Below are 21179 nucleotides of genomic sequence, written 5' to 3' on the forward strand. Positions count from 1 at the left end.
GTGCTTATGCTGCAACAGGGGTATGGTATATTGCATTAAAAACAGAAATGCAACAGGAATATGAGACAAGAAACTTATGGAGAAGAAAATAGCATCCACATTTTGTCCGAGGGCAAGGACATGATCATAACAATTGCATGTATACAGCATCTTTCATCTGGAGATCTCAAAGCGCTTTGTAAAATTAAGAGCTTCACAACAATCTTGTGAGGTAGGTAAGTAATATTATACCCAGATTACTACTGAATAAGTAGAGGCACCAAGTGCTTATGTGAGTTTGAACAAAGTCACACACTTGAGTTGCTGGCAGAATCAGAAGTAAGACAGGAGGTATCAACTCTGTTCCATGCTCTGACCATTAGAAACCACTTCCCTGACCATCTTATATCTTCTCTAAGTATTGTATTGCTTCTATAATGCTATCCTGGTTTTTCACTCAGTAGGAGTAGTCTCTACTCATTGAAAAATGGCAGTATTTTCCTAGCTACAAACTATGTCTATTTATGTTTCAAGGATACTCTAAAAAAAAATCCCACCAGGTATTATAATGGTTTCAATCTCTTTTTTGCATTAGGTTGGGCAACTATTGGGAAGTTTTCTCGGATGTGCAATAAAGAACATCGGATAAATGACACACATCTTTTACCCTTAAGGAATATTGCTGAACGTGTACTCTATTTGAAGAAATATATTATTTTACTAAAGACTTTGACTGAATACCATGGCTGTGAGCACCTTTGGAGCATTTATTTGCAGCTTGATTACAAACAGCTAATGGCATTGTACATACGGAGCCATTCACTAACTGAAATGGAAACCCTAAGGCAAGTCCAAAGCTTTGGTAGCTTTGTTGCCTCTATCAGAGCATCCTGGCTGGTGTTCATCATTATTCTAGTTACTTACTGCTCATCTTTGCATATAAGAGCCCGTCCTCTCATCCCCAATTCTCCTTTCCTCTCCATCTGGAATGCCCCTACAGAGCTTTGCACTGAGAAGACTGGAGTGCAGCTGGATTTGAGAACCTTCCACTTGGTAGGAAGCACACTGAAGACATCCACTGAGCAGAGTATTACTATATTCTATGCAGACAGGCTCGGCAATTATCCTTACATAGATGAGAACACAGGTGAGACATTTAAAGGTGGGATCCCCCAACTGTGTTCCATGGAGCATCATTTAAAGAAAGCCAGTGATGACATTAATTTTTACATCCCTTCAGATGAACAGGTTGGCTTGGCTGTCATCGACTGGGAAAACTGGAGGCCACTATGGATACGGAACTGGGGATCGAAAGACATTTACAGACAGGAGTCTGTTGAGTTTGTTCAGCAAAAAGATTTAAGCATATCAGAAACCCAAGCCAGGACTTTAGCCAAAATGGAATTTGAAGCTGCAGCAAAATCATTTATGTTGCAGTCTTTAAAACTGGGAATATCAATGAAGCCGAATAAGTTGTGGGGATATTACCTTTACCCTGACTGCTATAACTATGATTACAACCAAAATCCCCACAATTATACAGGAAGCTGTTTAGATATTGAAATAGCAAGAAATAATGAGCTTAATTGGTTGTGGGAGGAAAGCACAGCACTTTACCCATCTGTCTATCTGGAAACGGCCTTGAGATCTTCCAAAAATGCACCACTCTTTGTTCGTAATAGAGTTCAAGAAGCCATTAGAGTTTCTAATGTTTCCAATTCCACCTGTCCACTTCCCATTTTTGTATATACACGTCCAGTATTCACAGATTTCAGTCAGGAATATCTCTCTCAGGTGAGTGAGGCTTGGCTAGCTCTTAAATATTTGTAATGTAAGGCCTAAATACATAGGCACAAAGCATTTGCAAGATGATTAAAATATCCTATAGGGGGTTTGGATGTTTACTTAACAAGTAAATGAAATTTTATTGAAATGGAAGTGTACAGACAGACTCACAAAACTTAAGTTTATTCAGCAACTAAATTCAGCCAAGCCAAAAGGATTGAATTCTTCCAAACTTCCTCCCAGTACCTTATGAGTAGTACTGTATCCAACAAGTAGTGAAATGCTATGGAAGTGGAAAGAATATTGTAGCATGTTAATTGAGGGAAAATATGAATAAGCTGTTGTTCCAGCCTGACTGGTTAGAGGTTATTAAAATTAACTGGGGACAATATTTTTTTTAATGATGTAGAAAGAAAGTATGAAGATTACTTTTAAAAAGATGTTTCAGTTGAGTTTTACCTCAAGAAGGATTAGGAATATGAAGTGTGGTCTGCCCTGGTTTTGTTAAAGCAGTGGGTCGCCACCTTTCCAGACTACTGTACCTCTTGCAGGAGTCTGATTTGTCTTGCTTACTCCGAAATTTCACCTCACTTAAAAACTGTTTGCTTATAAAAATCAGACATAAAATGCAAAAGAGTCACAGTACACTAGTACTGAAAATGTGCTTACTTTCTCATTTTTACCATATACTTATAAAATAAATCAATTGAAATATAAATATTGTACTTTAATATGTATTTAATCATTTCAGTGTATAGTATATAGAGCAGTATAAACAAGACGTATGAAATTTTAGTTTGTACTGACTTTGCTAGTGCTTTTTATGTCAGCCTGTTGTAAAACTAGGCAGATAGCTAGATGAGTTGATGTACCCGCTGAAATACCGCTGCGTACTCTCAGAGGTACATGTACCCCTGGTTGAGAGCCACTGTGTTAGAGGACCGTAGAGATCTCAGGGATGTCTACTGTGAATTCTAACTCTGTAACTGAAGAAGCAAGTTTCTCAAATCTTTAAGAGAAGCTTCCTTTCTCTAAAATGTTAAATATCCATTGTTGATTAGGTGTTAATAAAACAAACAAGAAAATTAGAGTTTTTTTTTAAACAGTAAACCCCTATCCCACCCTGTTGCTCATTTTTTGTTCTCTGGGCTCTTGTGATGTCACCATTTCACTAGTTCTCCTGCTATCATGGAACTTGCTTGTCTAGAGCAGGGTCAGAATTTCTGATGTGAAAAAAGAAGCAGAATTAAAAAAAATCAAAACTAAACTTTTTATTTACACCATAAAGAGGCAAAAATGGCATAAGTCCACTTAGTGTTGCCTTTATAGGTCAATCTTAAGCATGATGGACAAATTCTGCTCCCATTTATACAGTATAATTTTGTAAATCTGGAGAAACTCCACTGAAGTCAGTGGGGTTACCTGGGATTAGACCTGACTGAACAATATATAAACAAATATTTTAAATTCACCTATGTGTAAAGCCCAGGATCACCCTGTGTCTTTGCCTTTCCTGATGGCAGAGGGTCCCAAAGCGGTTGACTCTTCCCCCTGCTGCTTTTCTGCTTTGGCTCCCCTTGCTGGCCAAAGTTAGGCGAAGCATTGCCTTGAACCCGAGGTCTTTCATGTCCCAGCCTCAGGTAGCACTTTTGAATTGGGACACCATCAACTTTGATTAGCCAATCGAGGTGAGAAGGGGGTGGGACAAAATGATGATCAGCTTGGAGAAGTACCAGTGTGTTTCATGAACTTTTACGAGCTCAATTTGAGTCTTAGTTCTGTGATCATAAGACATACTCAAAAGGGTGTTAGGTGGCAACGTTGTTTTGCATTATCTGCTCAACTCTGTTCCAGAATCCACCAGCATAACTGAGAGCAGAATGTGGGTGTAATGTTTGTTTAATTATTTACCGCTTTCAAGATGGTTATTCTGGTTATGTAAAACTTATTGTATGTACTGCATATTACTGAAGCATACTTACTTTATTATTCATCCTTGCATGTTTGCTTTCAGGATGACCTTGTAAATACCATTGGAGAATCTGCTGCATTAGGGGTATCTGGAATTGTAATCTGGGGAGACCTGAATTTAACACTGAGTGTGGTATGTCAGATTAATTATATTCAATTTTTTAACAAGCAATTACATTCTTTTTCCTTAGAGATGAAAAGTTTTAGGTGTTAATTATTATTATTTATTTACTCTTCTCAGAATTTCTACTTTAAATAATGACTAAGTAGTTTTCAGAAGACCCAGTGTTTTCTCTGAGAAGAAAGCAAACACCTTTAAGGCTTGTTGGCATCATCTGCCACTATACTTAAATAAAACATCATCCCTTCAGAAGTCTTTTTATATCAGTGTTAGTACTTAGCTTTTAATCTGATATATGCTCTTAGGGATGAGTGGCTAGACAAGCTACTATGCTAGCTGCAGGCAGGTTGGCACTTGTTTGGTCAGTTTAGGAGTTCTGAAATTTCTTCATAGCATTCCATCCTAAGGCACAGAAAAATATTCAGGCCTTGTCTGATGCAACTATTTTTATGATCATCCTCACGGATTGTTGGTTTTTTTAATGGTACATTTAGGGAAAATATTTTAAACATTAAGAGGGTGCAGCCTGTTACATTTCATGATTAGTTTGTTCTCTATTTTGTATGCAATGGATGATAATACCTAAACTGACTCTTATATGAGAAAGATGCATGACAAAAGAGGGGAAAAAAATCTTTTCCCCCCTTCATTTACTTTAGGAAGATCAGCAACAGTTTGAGAAACACTGTTCTAAGGATGCTCCAATAAATCTTATGAACTAGACCATTTGTATACAGGCAAGTCAGTCCATATAAAATATTGTTTGTGCAGTTATTGTACTTTCACCCCCACCCACAGTCTACTAAAAGGAAGGAATTGAACTGTCCAGCACTGTTGGTATCTCCTGAGCAGAAAGCATGCCCACATAAATATTTATAGTTCTTTAAGGACTGAATTTTCAAGAGAGTCTGAACATGGACTCCATTTCTACATGCTTGGTTTTGATATGAATATCATTTGCATCTGTAATTTGTGCACACAATTATTATGACAGAATTTACATTGGTAACAGCCTTTAAAATTAAATTTGCTAGTGATTAGTATAAGCAAATGAGATTTTGCATAAACAGATTGTAACATTTATCTACACAGTTGTGCAAGTTTTTACATGAGTAAAGCTGTGTGTTCATGGGACAACCTTCCAACGGGGATATGTCAAGTCATTACCCTCTTCATACAAATCTCTCCACTAGACCCACTTCTGCCACAACTCATCCAAGAAATGAATCAGCTAAGAATTGCTAGCTAAAATATCTTTAGCTGTCCTCTCTTTATATAAAACAAAACAATACTTGTGCCACTCATCGCTCTGACTACTTTAATGGTATATTATATCCTTTCCCTCCACATTTTGTATGTTTTTCCCCCAGGTGCTTTTGAAAGTGTTATCTTGTGTGCCTCGGTCACTTTGGGTGCCACTGCAATCAATATAAGTGACCTAGAGTAACTGACAGAATCAGTAACAGTAAAGTCCTGCAGCTCTTCAGAAGAGTGGAAAGATAGTAGATTGTGTTGTTCAAAGGCATGTGCTCTAAATTGTCCAAGAACAACACAGCCTGTTCCATAAAAGTTAAAAATAAATAGACAGATACAAACTGGATTGCTTGAATTAAAAGAATCCTGTACTAAGGAGTCTTCCAGACTCCTAGAAAGGTCACAGGTTGGCATAACGTAAGTGATAAAAATGGAGAGATTCTAGAAATGGGAGGAAATATCTATAGTTGAAATAAAAAAAAGTATTTTAATTGGTTAATGTTACCTAGATGAGGTGACCATAATGGACAATGTTTATCTGGGCTTCACCAAATGGGAGTGGGAAGGATGCATGGACTGGAAAGAGCAAGGCTGACCATCTTGGCTGCCACTCCCACTGTCTTCTGGCTGGGATCTCCACTAACACCACTGGGCCTACATCATCCTAATCCTGAAAGGCATCCTGACCAGACCAGATCAGACAAGAGAGAGAGGGAACCAGATGACATTGCTACCTCTGCCAGCTTTGGCTAAATCCTAAACAAGGCCTGGAACATGAGATTTTGGTTTCTGGTGTCACCCCCTCCCTTCTGTGTAATTTTCCTTCCCTGCCTTATTTCTTCTCTTTCCTAGCTCACTCCTCTTGCCTTCTGTCTAAAAATAAAGAGTGTGGATAAGCCAGCCAACACAACTCTTATCTTTCGTAATATAGCTGTGAGCTTGTGACCAGAGAGGCCGCTTAAAACAATGCCTAAAACAGTCTGACAGTGGTACAAGTTCGACAGGTCTTGGAGTGGCTGATAATGCAATGTGCCTGTGCTTCTCCAGCAGAGAGGCTGCAAGTACAAATCAGCACCTAAAATAGAAAAAACAGCTTCCATCTTTACTGTTCTGTCCTCTTTTCTTTCATGTGTTTGTTTTGTTTTGTCTTAAAGAAAATGGGGCTCAATTTCAACAACAGCTCTAGACCATCCAAACGAACTTCTCTTTTCCCCAGAAGACCAGTTAACACCATCTAAAAGGCTGTCAGAAAGAGCTGTCTCCTATAAAAGACTGTTTCCAGCTAAAGGGAAAGGGAATAATGGTTACCGTTAAAATGAAAGTCTTATTCAATACTTCACATTTCAAATGCTCAAATGCTTTAACTGTTTCCCCTTCCTTTTCTATATCTTTAATAAATGAATAATAAAGATTTTTATAGTGGAGTCTATTACAGTATAGTAAGCAATAACTTGATATGAAATCCCAGACCACACTTAACTCTTTAATGTTTTAATAGTAAATAAATGTTTCATCTTAGCCTTTGCTAGGTCCAAGACATACCCTTTTCAACATAACAGGTGGGAAAAGGAAAAAAGCAGAGAGATCTCTTAGGCTTTTTCTACACTGGGTTATTATCCTGATTTCAGCCATTGGTGGGCAGCCATTGATGTAGCTGTATCAGTACAAACCCTAATGCAAACAGGGTAAACTAACTGCTATCAGCTGTGATATGTTCTGGTACAGTTTACCCCAGCAGTAAGCTGCACTGGTGCAAATAGTAGCTTTGCCTGTCTACACTAGGTGTTTGGTGTCTAATCAGGGTAAATTCCCAGTATAGATATAGCCTCAGAAACAAAATATACCAAAAACCAGCCCCTGCCCCCAGCCTCTAATTATGAAACCATGCCAAGGAAACAGGAAACCTGTGCCAATTACACAAGAATTTCTCAGTCAATGAGGCATGTTTTGAAGATATTCCTCAATACGAAGAAGTTCCCAGAACTCTTTCTGTTCCAAAGGCAGAGCCCTTGGAGTGTTCAGTTCAAGCCATAAACACCCCTATCTTCTGGAGCTGACGGATAGTCAACTCAGCGGAAAAAATTAAGAGTTTCATAGGGACAATAATTAGAAAAAAATGACCATTTGTGAAGACCTAGAATTCTTCAGGATCCCCTCAAAATAAAAGGAATTTTGATCTCTCTTATAACTTCATTAAGCACATCTGACTCAAAAAAACTACAGGCTAACCTTACATAGATAAAGTGAAAGCTTTAATTCCTTTGCTTTCTGATATTTGAATGCTTTTAATAAAATCTCCAGCATCTACCTAGCATATTTTTTTCATAATTATTGCACTGTATAATAACTTAATAAGTGTTCTTGCTTCCAACAGCCAATGATAACTGACTGTCTGCATTTGCAATACTTCAAGAAAAACATTGATTATTAGCTATGACAATGTTGTTATTGAAGTGACAACCATTTTCGTATTGAATTTGTATACTAAATGTTTTTAATATGATTTTCTTTTCACAGAACACTTGCAGGACTCTGGACAGCTACCTTAGGCACACTCTGAACCCTTACATCATCAATGTAACCATGGCAGCCAAAATCTGTAGTCAGGCATTATGCCAAGACTCTGGTGCATGTGCACGAAAGAACTGGAACTCCAGTGACTATCTTCATCTGAACCCAGAGAATTTTGTCATTCAGATGTCAAAGAATGGGAAATATGCCATACAAGGGCAGCCATCCTTTCAGGATCTGCAGCGATTTATAGAAAAATTTTATTGCCGCTGTTATGCAGGCTACAATTGTGAACTTAGAGTTGATATAAATGACATCCACTACATCAATGCCTGCATTTCAGAAGATATTTGTGTTCACGTATCCTTAAATTCACTTTCTAATGTAGAACCCTCTTCTAACACGAGTATATTTTCATTTACCCCACAGAGAAACATAACATTACCTGCACATAATGCAACAAAAGGTTTTCAGCAGACTATTTGGAATAACACATTCAATGTATCTACTGCAGGACACATCAACGTCCCAATTAACAGCAGTGGTGATTTAAAGATAACTGATACGCATAGCTTCAGTGGCTCATCTTCTGATGAGATGAAGATACTGGATGTGGTTTGTTTAATTCTAATTTTGAGAAACCTAATCTAAATGGCACAACTGAAGAGAAAGAAAGAAAGAAAGAAAGAAAGAAAGAAAGAAAGAAAGAAAGAAAGAAAAGGCTACGTTCAGCATTCTGGAGTTTTTATTCCCACAAAAGGACTATTCTTGAAAGGAGATAAGTAGCTGCAATTTCTGCGGATTTATCTGGATCAGTCCCATTTTCTGTGCCTCAAACTGTACATCAGCTTTTCAGTTTAGTTCTATAAACTACTATTTGTGCCAGAGAAATACTGGTCACATCTTTATGTAACAGAATAATCCAAAAAAATGAACATTTTGTAACTAATTTTTATATAAAAAAAAAACGTTTGTATGGTTGAGGGAGCTATTTGTAATAGAAGATTTTATGTGTCAAAATAAGCATATGAAATTCACTTCAAACTGAACTTAAGTGGGTCTTGACTAATGTATAGACTTGGTGCTGGTTCTCCTTATGGGGTGAATTTTCATCCAGTGTGAACATAAATACTAGTTCCTACAAATACCTGGATTAACTTTAGAGTGGAGGAAATAATTTGAAGCCAATTTCTACTTTTAGAACATATGCAAGGAGTTTGCTATATATCCCTTATTTAAATGTATTCAAAGACTTTTTAAAAGTTATTAATTTTACCCTATGGAATGATTACAAACAATTCACCTCAAGTATCTAATATTCAATATTCCAAATTTGATCTGTATTGGCTCGGTGTGAGTGGTCACAAAAGTCATGGAGTATTTCTGTTCTTTCATTGAATGAGTTAAACTCCCACCATCTGAAGGAGGGATTGAAGAAGCTACTGGGGTTTGGATTTCTGGGGAAGAGAGCAGTTGAAGGTTTTAAGGGATCACAGCTCTTGAACTTGGGTCTGTGGGTCCCCATGTAGTCCTCAGACCACAGCCACTCTCCATCAGCTTGATGGTACCAGCAGGGAGTGTGGGCTGCTGGACCCTAGTTCATCATAGGCACTGCCCACAAAGATCTCAATTGGAGAAGCTGTATGACCTCTCCCGTTGGCTCAGACTACTATTTAAGACAGAAGGAGTTTTGGGAAGTTGTCTGAGCAACTCAGCAAAACCCTGGCTGGCTGCTACATTGGCCCAGTGCTTAATTTGTGCCAGGGCTGAGCCACGGCACCTCTGGGCTTGCTGCATCAGTCATGAATGTAAAACAGTTGCTTGAGCCCTGGCAACTACCTGCTTGAGCCCCAGAACCTTTTTCATTACAAATTAAGCACTTACCCTGACTTTTTGCCTGACTCCTTGGACCTGTCTTGTTCCTGATGTCTGCCTTGTTCCAGATCTCTGCTTCTATGCCCTGCCCCAGGCTCTGACCCTTGGCTCAACTCCTGACTCTAACCCTGACTTTGACCTTTGGCTCTTGACTCTTGCTCCAACCACCACTGCTCTGACTACCTGTTCCGGTCTGTAACAAAGGTGAAGTAACAAACAGGATTAGGAAATTTTTTGACAATTATCTCTTTTCTTTCTGGGTCGCACACGCTTTGCTTGATGCAACATTCTTAGAAAAACTGGGGGACTAACATTTAATGGCCGGGTGAAGAATTTAAATTAAATTTTCTCTTCATATGTATATATACAGTCCTACTTCCAAAGAATGTGAGTTAATCTTTGTCTGGTTTATTAAATTGCTTCTTTGCCAGAGCTCTGGTGAAGAGTTTTGGGATCCCATGCGCCCTGCTTTGTCAAAAGGGGATCCCCTCTTATATAAAATATACCATTTACGAATACTTGCACATCTCAGTTTTAAACATATTTTTTCACGAAAGTTCACATGAGTATAACACAACTGTTTAAAAGGTGGAAGAGGGTGAACACAAAGGGGGTCTGGCCAGCACTTAAGCATATTCATTTTGTTAAACGCTTGCAGATAATGCTTCATGGTACTCACCAAGCTGTAGCTAACATTAAGGGCAGCCTAACCTTACAGTGCTGCGGCGGCAGAGCTGTGCCAGTACTGCTGCACCTCTGCAGCACGTGTGGTGAAGACGCTCTATACTGATGGGAGAGAGCCCTGCCATCCGCATTAAAAAAAAGCTACCCCCCGAGTGGCAGAAGCTGTGCACACTAGCACTATTCCAGCGTAACTTATGTTGTTCCGGGGGTGGAATAGTCACACCCCTGAGTGACACTAGTTTTGCTGACAAAAGTGGTAGCCTAGACATAGTCTATAAGCTAATGATTTAGGCTATTAAACACAAAACTACGTTCAAAGAACATTAAGGTTGCAAAGTTCAGCACTCAAAAGTTAAGGAATGCCAGCACTTTGCAACATTAATTCACCCCTCCTATGCACGTGCATTATGGTATAGGATTATACTGCTTTTTTCCATAGGACCTCTGACTCATTCAGCATGCAGTATGGATGGTGCTCAATGAGCGAGCAGCTATTCAATATTTTGTTTTATCCTCGTTCCATGTGTCGCTCTAGGCCCTATTTACTGCACATTATTCAAACCCTGCTCTGAAGAAAAAATTATTGTCATCTTGGGCTTTACTATGGTACCTGCGTGCTTCACAAACAATTGATTTTCACAACAGGTCTAATGCTATTATCCCCATATTACACGGGGGAGCTGAGGGCCAGAGATTAAGGTCAAAATTATCCACTAACTTTGTGTGTCAGATTTGATTCACCTAGGACCTGAATTTTCAGAATCCTTAGCATAACAACAACATTTGATACATTCAAAGCACAGCTCCCATCAGTTACAGCTAGGAGTGCTAACCATGTCAGCAAATGACAACCTCAGGGCTTAATTGCACTCTATGTTCATAGCCACATGTTTGGGGCAGTGTGGAGCTATATAGCCACATGGATTTGTCAAGAACAATCATTCCAAACCAATCTAATTTCCTTCTTTAATAGGTTTATTCGCCTAGTGGATGGGATGGGGAAGTAGGTGTGATTTATCTTGATGTTTAGTAAGGTTTTTGATACAATCCCTCATAGGCAAACTAGGGAAATGTGGTCTAGATTACGTTACTATAAAGTAGGTGCACAACTAATTGAAAAACCATACTCAAAGAGTAGTTATCTATGTCTCACTGTCAAACTGGGGGGATGTATCTAGTGGAATCAGCAAGGCTCTGTCTTGGTCCAGTACCAGGTACAGTTTAACACTTTCATTAATGACTTTTATAATGGAGTGGAGAGTATGCTTATAAAATGTATGGATGAAATCAAGCTGGGAGGTATTGCAAGCATTTTGGAGGAGAAGATTAGAATTCAGAATGACCTGAAGAATTGGTCTGAAACCAACAAAATGAAATTCAATAAAGACTAGTGCAAAGTACTGTACTTAGGAAGGAAAAAATCAAATGCACAGCTACAAAATGTGGAATAACTGGCTAGGCAAGAGAACTGCAGAAAAGGATCTTGGGATCTTAGTGGATCACAAATTGAACATGAGTCAACAATGTGATGCAGTTGCAAAAAGCTAATATTCTGGATTGGGGTATTAACAGGAGTGTTGTATGTCACACGCAGGAGATAATTGTTCTGCTCTGCTCAGCACTGGTGAGGCTTCAGCTGGTGTGTTATGTCCACTTTTGGGCACCACACTTTAGGAAAGATGTGGATAAATAGGAGAAAAAGTCTTGAGGACAGCAACAAAAATGATAAAAAAGTTTAGAAACCCAGTTTTTTTTAACCTATGTTTAGTCCTGAAAAAAAGGCTGAGGGACCTGGTAACAGTCTTCAGATGTGTTACAGGCTGTTACAAAGAGGACGATGATCAATTGTTCTCCTTGTCCATTGAAAGTAGGACAAGAAGTAACTGGCTTAATCTTCAGCAAGAGACATTTAGATTAGATATTAGGAAAAACTTTCTAACTGTCTTCTGGGAATTGACATACATATGTCCTTACCCCATATTTTTTTTCCTATTGAGGTATCAGCATAGCTAGAGATGGAACACAGCATGGTCAACATTTTCAAAGGGGTCTCAGCCTAGCTAGTATTTGTGCATGTGCAACATTGTACATGCAGTCAGCACTCACTTGTGCATAAAAATAGAATGTACAGGCACAAAGCTAGGGGATTTACCTGTGTGAATTCTAATCTTTGATAGTGACTGAAGTGAATGAGGACAAGAATTGCTCAAGCAGATGATTGTATAAACAAACTTGCATATGCATGGAAACACCATTTTGAAATCTGATCTCACATTCAAAAGCCAATGTGAAATGAAAGATTCCTGCCTTCTACATACTGCTTCACGCTGTGAAAAGCAGCACCAATGATTACAATTTTTTTTTTTATTTTAAAAGGTGTAAAAATTACAGTGGTATTGCCAGTTCCCTCATTCATTGATGTTGGTGTCACACTGTTTGAAGTGGCTCATGACCAAGAGTGCCAAATTCTGGGCAGACTCAAAAAGCAGATTTCACTAACCCAGTAACAAAGGTGAGCTCCCAGAGTACTACAATATTATAATGGAATAACAAACAGTCTCCTTAGACACTCTAGTCTATCTTGCCACCCAGGGAAGTTGGACTTAATGATATATTGTCACTTACATATTTAAACACACAAAGCAGTAAGGTTGCTCCCAATCCCAAAAGACTAGTCACTTACACCCCAGATCAATTTATACCTTAGATCTCACACCAAAGACAACACTGCTAGCCAATCCAGTAATAAACTAATCATGCATTAACTAGGAAAAAGAAATGAGTTATTTACCAGTTAAAGCAGGCAACATATACACAAGTGAGTTCAGTCTGTGGTTTCAAGAGCTGACAGATCTATCAGGATTGAATATTTTTTTCAGGGCTAACCCATGCCAAGCAGCCTGAGGATTTCTATGCTTATGTTTAGGAATCCTTGCCCATCAGAATCCAGACAACATAAAAGAACCAGTCTCCCCTTGTCAGGTATTTTTTATCCCCTATACCCCAGAGTTCAAAACCGATGGGATGAGTTCATGTGTAGGTCTCTCCTTCCTGGAGGGAGTTAGGAAAGCAATCAACAAAGTCTCTGTCCTTTGATTCTACACAATGTGTCACGGGTCATCTTGGGTGCTGGTGAAGCACTTTACCTTAATCAACACTCCTTTTAATATTTTTTGAGTTACGCAATTATAGAGGTTTATAATGCAAACACTCAATATAACTTTATATCATGGGCTACAGAGGTTATCAATGAGATTAATACATGCAGGATCCTACAAGCATTGTATAAAGTCTAAATACTAAACATTATTTTTAACTTATCAATATCTATTTTGATGATGCTAACACAAGTGAGCTGGACTGGTTTCCACCTATGCATTTGTAAGTGCTCAGTGAGGCCTTGCGTGGGTTAGCCCTGAAAAACAAACATTTGATGCTGATAGATGTCAGCTTTTAACACCATAGACTTAACTCAGCTGTGGTATAGGTTGCCTGCTATAACCTATAAATAACATTTCTTTTTTCCTAGTTAATAAATCATTAATTTTATTACAGGACTGGCTACCAGCATTGTCTTTGGTGTGAGATCCAAGGTACAAATTGATCTGAACACTGGCATTAGCTGGCTGGTCTGGCAGAGTCACAGTTGGCATTTTGGGCTTCTAAATAGGAGTTATTTTTAAGAATCGATAAAAAGTTTCACTGGCTTCTGTGTATTATTTGGAACTCAATACACCTGCTCTTAAATGCTGTATTTGAGCAGCTGCAGCAGATGTTTGCTTAAAGTTCTTACCCCTTTCTTGGCCAAAGAAATTTTTAAGGTTTAATATTTGAATATGTAATAACCCCTTACTAATTCTATATTGTGAGTTTGACTGTGATCTATTTTTACTCAATCTTAACATTAAAGACAAAGAACAATGCAGTTCACCTTATAAAATAACCTTTCTGAATTGTTATGCCAGATGCTTGTTTGATTTAAGTAACTGATGGATGGAGAAAGCGGGACTCGTAGCATCAATGGGTTAATAGATTGCAAGTGTTCCTAGAGCTAACAGCAACCTCTGTAAATCATCACTCCTATTGATACAACTTTCCTCGCTAATGGAATTTTCAGTGATTTTGATATAGTAGCCCCTTTATGTTTTTTAAAGTTAATGCTTAAACCTAACAGAAAGCACATATAATATGTCTTGCAATCCATTATCTTCACATTTTCAGGTTGTCAGTCCTAACAGACATGTGCAGAATAGTGTCTGAAGGTCTTAGATTTACTATAGATAAACAATGTTCTGATGGATTTTGGATAGCAAGTTATCATGAGCAAGTGACAACTTTTCCATTGTAGCTACAGACTTGAGTCCACCAGGCAAAGGAATTTCAGCCATTAATGTTTGAAGTTTAATCATGAATAATAATAATAAAAATAATAAAAATCTAGTGTACTGCTGGGCAGTCTTGATCAGCTTCAATACAAATACGTACGTCACTGCATCCCTGATAAAGGTTATTAGACCTTGAGTATACAGCCGTCACAAGACACGAGAATTTATGCATGTTTTTCTGCAACTGAGCCACCCCCTGTTCCCCTTCACATTAAGCAGCCCATATAGACACAATCCTGGTTACTCTTCACCTCTATATTTCAGAAACAGATCTGAAAATAATCCAGGCATCCCCAACCACTGGAACCTCCCCTGTTAATATTTTATAAGTGGTAGGCTAGAGTTTCGGCACGCCCATAAGTATGTCAAGGGTAGGTCCCAATAGCAGCCTTTTTTCACATTTGAAATTATATTAGCTTGTGCAAGTTAATGACCAAGCAACATCTCTGTTGTGAGTTAACATATGTTGTCAAAACTTCTTGTGCACGTGTTTGTTTCTGTCTAGCTCTCAGAGTTGTACTGCACTGGCAATCCTTCGCCACGAGAGAACTCTCAGGACCACAGGCAGGAGAAGAGATGGAGACACCAGGAGGAGAGAAGGTTTCCCAGAGAGAAGTGAAAAGAGTTTGGAGGCACCATGAGCTGAGATCCCATAGTGGGAGAAGATGGAGAGGGGAGGGAATTGGAGGCACCAGGGGAGTGTGGACAGATCACTCTCTCTCTCTCTGTTGTGTTTGAGACAGACATTCCCTTTCCACGGAATGTATCTGTGATGGAGCCTACCTCCATGGTGTCCTCTTGTGACCTACTCCTTGCCCCATCATAGCACCATATAGACATAGGAACATAGGGATCAGACCACTGGTCCATCTCATCCAATATCCTGTCTCTGACAGTGGCCAGCACCAGATGCTTTGGGAAAGTGCAAGAAATCTTATAATTGGACAATTATGCAAAAGCTCATCCACAGAGATTTTCTTCCTAACCCCCATCAATGAGTGCCCTGAAGTAAAATGGTTTATATACCTTACCCAAACTCCTGGCTAATGTAACATTTTGATATTTAAATCACTTACTGTTTATTAATAGAGTCTTAGCCACAGGCCACTGCACATAATACAACATTTAAAATCAACACAACTCCAAAAAACAGATACAAATTTTAAAAACAAATTAAAAATGCAAGATTAACCCTTCCCTAGAATCAGTTACAACTTTAAAATCACCATTCTAATATGATCTATGAAAATAAGATAAAATATTAGAAGTACATAATTTCATTTAGGTCAAAATTAGCTAGTCTTTCACATACTTTTTTTCTTATTCTTTGACTAACCAGGCCAATAGGGTGACAATCTGTATTACTGAAACATTCAGTACACAGCAAGTATTCTAATTTCTAAGCTGATGTGGTAAAAGGCATCTGAGTTGGGAATGGGGAGAACCACTTATTTCGTTGACAGTGCAAATTACAAGACAATAAATAGTGTGGTAAGTCTTCAACCTGGCCAGACCTGCATGGGCAAAGACTTCTAGTGCCAATATACCTCCCTTCCAAATAGGTGGTCTGCATCGTTTGGAAAAGGAGACCTATAAAGGCCCTCAACATATTGTTCAAAATAGCCAAATATATCTCATAACTATGGATATCTTTTCGGTGAGAAAACCAAGGAGACATAGTTGTTGTATGAACAACTGCCATATCCAGTTGTTTGAGGATATCTTCTGCCTGAGCTTCACTAACCTTTCCACACTTTTGCCTACAGTCCTAAGCAAGTCAAGTTCTGAAAAGCCCGAAGAATGGAGAGAACAGTGAACTTGCAAAAGCCGAACTTCAGGGAATGTATCTTGTTAATTTGTTTCTCTAGACATAACCTTGGAAGGAGTGTCCATTCATATGCTTAATATGGAGCCAAGAGCTAATATAGAGGAGATGAAATTTCACATTCCCCTACCTCTGGCCTGAGTAAAGCAGCGGGAATGTAATTTGGGAGGCCAATGTTCTCCTTAAATATTATTGTTTTTCACAGCCTCTAATTTACTATGGTTCTTCCAGCCCAAAGTTTCACACCATCTAATATATGGCCACAGACTTTAGCCCTGAAAACTCTCAGAGTTGGGATTATAAAATTGCACCCAAGTGAAACATAGCACTGTTTGAATAGAACTTAGCTTTCTTTTTTACCTCCTCTATATGTTTATCCCATTGGCCATTTTATGTAAAACAAATACCCAAATAGGGGAAAAACCTGACCCATTCTACATAATAGCCTCAATTGTCTATTTATGTAGCCTTGGTCAGCAGCCAAAAACAATTACTTCAATTTTCTGGTAGTTTATGATTGAGTGCACCTGCTGGCAAGAGGAGCTGAAGTCCTTTAACATATGCTTCAAGCCTATAGGTGTTTGAGACAGAAAAACTATGTCATCTTCATAAAAGACAGACACAAATCAGTTCAGAATTTTGGGAGGGAAATACTGCACCTCTTCTAAAACCACCACCTCATTAATATAAAAATTAAAAAGGAAAGGGTCCAATAACCAGCCCTGACAGACCACCTTTTGTGATGGATGTAGAGTCAATTACCTCACCTTGCTGCCTTACCTTAACCTTGGCCACTGTTAGGCTATGAATGGTTCTCATGAGGTAAAGTAGTCCCTACAAGTTTCCCTCAGAGATGACCTCTGTCAACAGAACCAAAAGCCAATTTCAGGTTGACAAAGGATGCATAACATTTTTGCTACTTGGGGAAATGGATATATTAATCAAATGAGAGGACAAAGTAGATATCAATGGTAGAACAGTCATTCCAGAAACTGGCTTATTCCTTAGCAAATAAATTACAATTCTCTGCCCAATCCTATAATCTCCCGAGGAGAGATCTGGTGTAAATTGTTTTAAAAAAAAAATTAGAGGTTAATTGGGTGATAATTCCCAGGATCTTTTCTGTCACCTTCATTTATAAATTCACTCCTCCTTCTGTAACTATATAGGCTTTTCACCACTTTGCTGGCACGTAACTGGTAGGTGCCTCTATGTGGGGGAGGAGCAGCCCAGATACCACATATCCTGTAAACACAAGAATCTCACAAATCAAAAGGATGGTTGTGGAGAGAAGAAATAGCATCTGAAACTTTACAATAAATCATCCACAGTGTAAGGGAATTTCTCCAGTACTTAGAGGTGACGGGGGGGGGGGGAGGGAGTTCTCACTAGGCAGGTCATTCAGCCGGACACTCCTGTTTTTAAATGGTTTGTCTCCTGTCTGGTACTGACACAAAATTGGACATGGTTTTTGTCTGGTATAATGGATGTGTGTGTGGTGGGGGGGAACCATTTTGAAGAGCAGTCTCTTCTACCCCACTGCCATGACCTTGCACACACCATGCATGTGAGATCTTGCCAGCAGCGGTAGGGTAATGTGCTCTTCAAAACAGCATCCTCCAGGTGGCACGACCTCACATGCACTGTGCATGGTGTGAGGTCACACCAGCAGGGGAAGAGTCACATAGGCAGAGGTGTGCCCAGGCTGCTCCCAGAAGTGTTGGAATGTTTAGTATTTTGGGGATGCATGCGTGACCACACTAGGTCTCTCTCTCTCTGTCTGTCTGTCTCTCTCTCTCTCTCTCTCACACACACACACACACGCGCACACACACACACACAAGTTCAGCTTCTGTCTTGGTCAACTCTGCCTTCCAGCTCATGGCAGCTGATTCCCAAGTCCCTGCACCTCCTCTTACTGCTCTCGCCTTGTTGACTCTCAGGGCCCCGTATATATTAACCTGCTGATTAGTTCTCCATTAACAGCCAGTATTCAGCTGGAACAACTACTGCTGGTGCTCCCACCTCCAGCTGTATCAGCCAGCATGACAGGGAGGGGCAGGAGGGACTCCTCCTCAAGCAACATCTCTCAGCTTCACTCACATCCCACATCTAGATCCTTGGCTTCATTCACTACTTCTTGCAACTGCCTCTCCAGCCACTGTGTACACTTACCTGCTCCTGCCACCCTGCTCACTCTTTGTCATTGGATCTGCTTCAGCTTAGGGCTGCTGTTACTGCAGGTCAGCTCAGGCCAGTCTCTGCAACACAAGGTGCAGCCCATCAGGTCACTCACCAAAGTAGCAACATTCCTTTCTGTTTAGCTAGAAAGTAGGGAGTTACAACCTGCAGCACTTGGAAGCTAAAGGACAACAATCAGCAACCAGCCACCAATGGCCAGTACCCTTTGGCAATGCCTAAAGGTAGTCAACTCCAGGCCCAGCTTATTATCCTGGAGAAGGCCCCCCCCCAATATAATATATATAACAAATCATTTTCTGAATCCTACTAAGCTTTTGGCACAACAATCTTTGTGGCAATGAGTTCCACAGGTCATTTTTTATTCATTTTTACATTTGTTGTTTTTCTATTTAATTGACTGGCTCCTTATTCTTGTGTCATGAGAGAGGATAAATAGTATAGGAGCATCCATTCTACCTTCATTACCCTTCATAACTTTGTACACCTCCCCTCCAGGCACTTTTCAGATGGCAATGCTCAGGGACATGGGAAAGCTGGGTTTGAGTTGGCAAGGAGATATGGTCCAGAAGGACAGGTCCACTTGCCTTAATGAACACCTCCCTCAGTGCACATAACTATTAGATTTCTTAATCTAAACCTGCGTCTCTGAATCACCTGCATCTGCTCTGTAGTGCTGTTCATTTCAGGGCAACTCAAAGGTACTGGCATACCTGAGAGACAACTGCTGGCACTTAGCCCAATGTGAAAAGAACCTAAAATCATAGGCCTATGCATGCCAAATGGCCTCTTGCCTATCAGTAGTCAAATAAAAACAGAGACGGACAGGTTTGGAGAGAGACAGCCAACAAGAGCATTTTGAGGACAGGTTGAGATGCGGGTAGCATTCCAAGAACCCCAGAACAGTTGTCTTTCAGTATTTGCATCATATTAGTATATCTTGTTATACATAGGGCAGAAAAGAAACAGGAAAAGAAAATAATCCAGAACCTAATGTCATGCAATTGAAATTAAGGTCCTGACAAATTCCAGAAAATTAGATAGGTGTACAAATTAAACCAGATCAAAAGTATATAGAATCATAATATTTCAACATAAAAAACAATATGAAAAACAGGCTAAATTCTTTAAAAAAAATCAGATTATAAAGAAGCATTCAGTCATGTAAAAATGCACTTACATTATTAAAAATGCTTTGAAAGGCATTTTATGCCCCAATTCTGCAGGCTGCTGGAAGACAAGTGCCCATGCAAAGCAACTTGCGAGATTAGGCCCTTAGGTTCCAAAACATGTTATAATGTTCCACATGCATGCACTTTTACTGCAGTACTAACAGAAATCATCACTTTACTAAATAATTTGGATAAAAGCTTTGGAATATCTGCCAATGTTCTGAACCCCCCCCCCCCAAATAAAATAAAAAAACAAAACAGGTGATACTAAGACAAGTATTTAAGGAGTGGATCCTCCCTTAAACTGGCAATAACTGTGGTTCAACTTGTGCTCAAATAAATTGGTTAGTCTCTAAGGTGCCACAAGTACTCCTTTTCTTTTTGCAAATACAGACTAACACGGCTGTTACTCTGAAACCTGTGGTTCAACCCTTACTCACCTAAACCTGTGCAAACCCACTGTCATCAGATCAAGCCTTCAGTGACACCTGCACAATCCCTATTAACCTTCAATGGGTTCGCACAGGTATCACTGAGAGCATATGCTGAAAACAAGGGGCTGCACATATATAGTTAAGAGCAAAATTTAACTTTCCAAGGGCATGTCTACATTATGAAATTAGGGCAATTTTATAGAAGTCAGTTTTTAGAGATTGATTATATACAGTCGATTGTGTATGTCCTCACTAAGCACATTAAGTCAGCGGAGTGCGTCCTCACTACCGTGTCTAGCATCGACTCACGGAGCGGTGCACTGTGGGAAGCTATCCCACAGTTCCCGCAATCTCCGCTGCCCATTGGAATTCTGGGTTAAGCTCCCAATGCCCGAAGGGGCAAAAACATTGTCGCGGGTGGTTTTGGGTAGATGTCGTCAGTCTCCCCTCCCTCACTCCCTGCATGAAAGCAACTGCAAAGAATCATTTCGAGCCTTTTTTCCTGGGTTACCCGTGCAGATGCCATAGCACAGCAAGCATGGAGCCCACTCAGCTCACCACTGCTGTTGTGAGCATTGTAAACACCTCACGCGTTATACTGCAGTTTGTGAAGAACCTGGATAAGAGACAGCAGCACGAGGAGGATTGTGAGGAGGACAAGGACACAGACGTTCCTGAAAGCACGGGCTGTGGCAATTGGGACATCATGGCAGCAGTGGGGCTGGTTGATACAGTGGAATGCCGATTCTTGGCCCGGCAAACAAGCACAGACTGGTGGGACCGCATAGTCTTGCAGGTCTGGGATGATTCCCAGTGACTGCAAAACTTTCGCATGCATAAGGCCACTTTCCTGGAACTCTGAGTTGCTTTCCCCCACCCTGAAGCACAGGAATACCAAGATGAGAGTTGCCTTGACAGTTGAGAAGTGAGTGGCGATAGCCCTGTGGAAGCTTGCAACAACTGACTCCTACCGATCAGTTGGGA

General features: G+C 39.8%; 1 protein-coding gene and 1 long non-coding RNA gene across 2 annotated transcripts; both read left to right on the forward strand.

The window, feature by feature from the left end:
* The first annotated feature begins 774 nt into the window (after window positions 1–774).
* On the forward strand, window positions 775–8429 carry SPAM1 (sperm adhesion molecule 1). Its single transcript, XM_027825590.3, has 3 exons — window positions 775–1773; window positions 3779–3868; window positions 7628–8429. The coding sequence occupies exons 1-3, from the start codon at window positions 775–777 to the stop codon at window positions 8270–8272; spliced, it is 1734 nt and encodes a 577-aa protein (XP_027681391.2). The 3' UTR covers window positions 8273–8429.
* Window positions 8430–13145: 4716 nt separating this feature from the next.
* On the forward strand, window positions 13146–20968 carry LOC122462325. The gene is made up of 3 exons (XR_006284808.1): window positions 13146–13157; window positions 13657–13658; window positions 20637–20968. It is a non-coding gene; the product is annotated as an uncharacterized LOC122462325 (long non-coding RNA).
* Window positions 20969–21179: the final 211 nt, after the last annotated feature.

The sequence above is a fragment of the Chelonia mydas genome, chromosome 1 (genome assembly GCF_015237465.2).
Source record: "Chelonia mydas isolate rCheMyd1 chromosome 1, rCheMyd1.pri.v2, whole genome shotgun sequence".
Taxonomy (NCBI): Eukaryota; Metazoa; Chordata; order Testudines; family Cheloniidae; genus Chelonia; species Chelonia mydas.

Coding starts and splice junctions, on each gene's coding strand:
- SPAM1 (XM_027825590.3), top strand. CDS start 775: ATGGCATTGTACATACGGAGCCATTCACTAACTGAAATGGAAACCCTA. Junction 1,774..3,778: donor GTCAGGAATATCTCTCTCAG/GTGAGTGAGGCT, acceptor GTTTGCTTTCAG/GATGACCTTGTAAATACCAT. Junction 3,869..7,627: donor TGAATTTAACACTGAGTGTG/GTATGTCAGATT, acceptor TTCTTTTCACAG/AACACTTGCAGGACTCTGGA.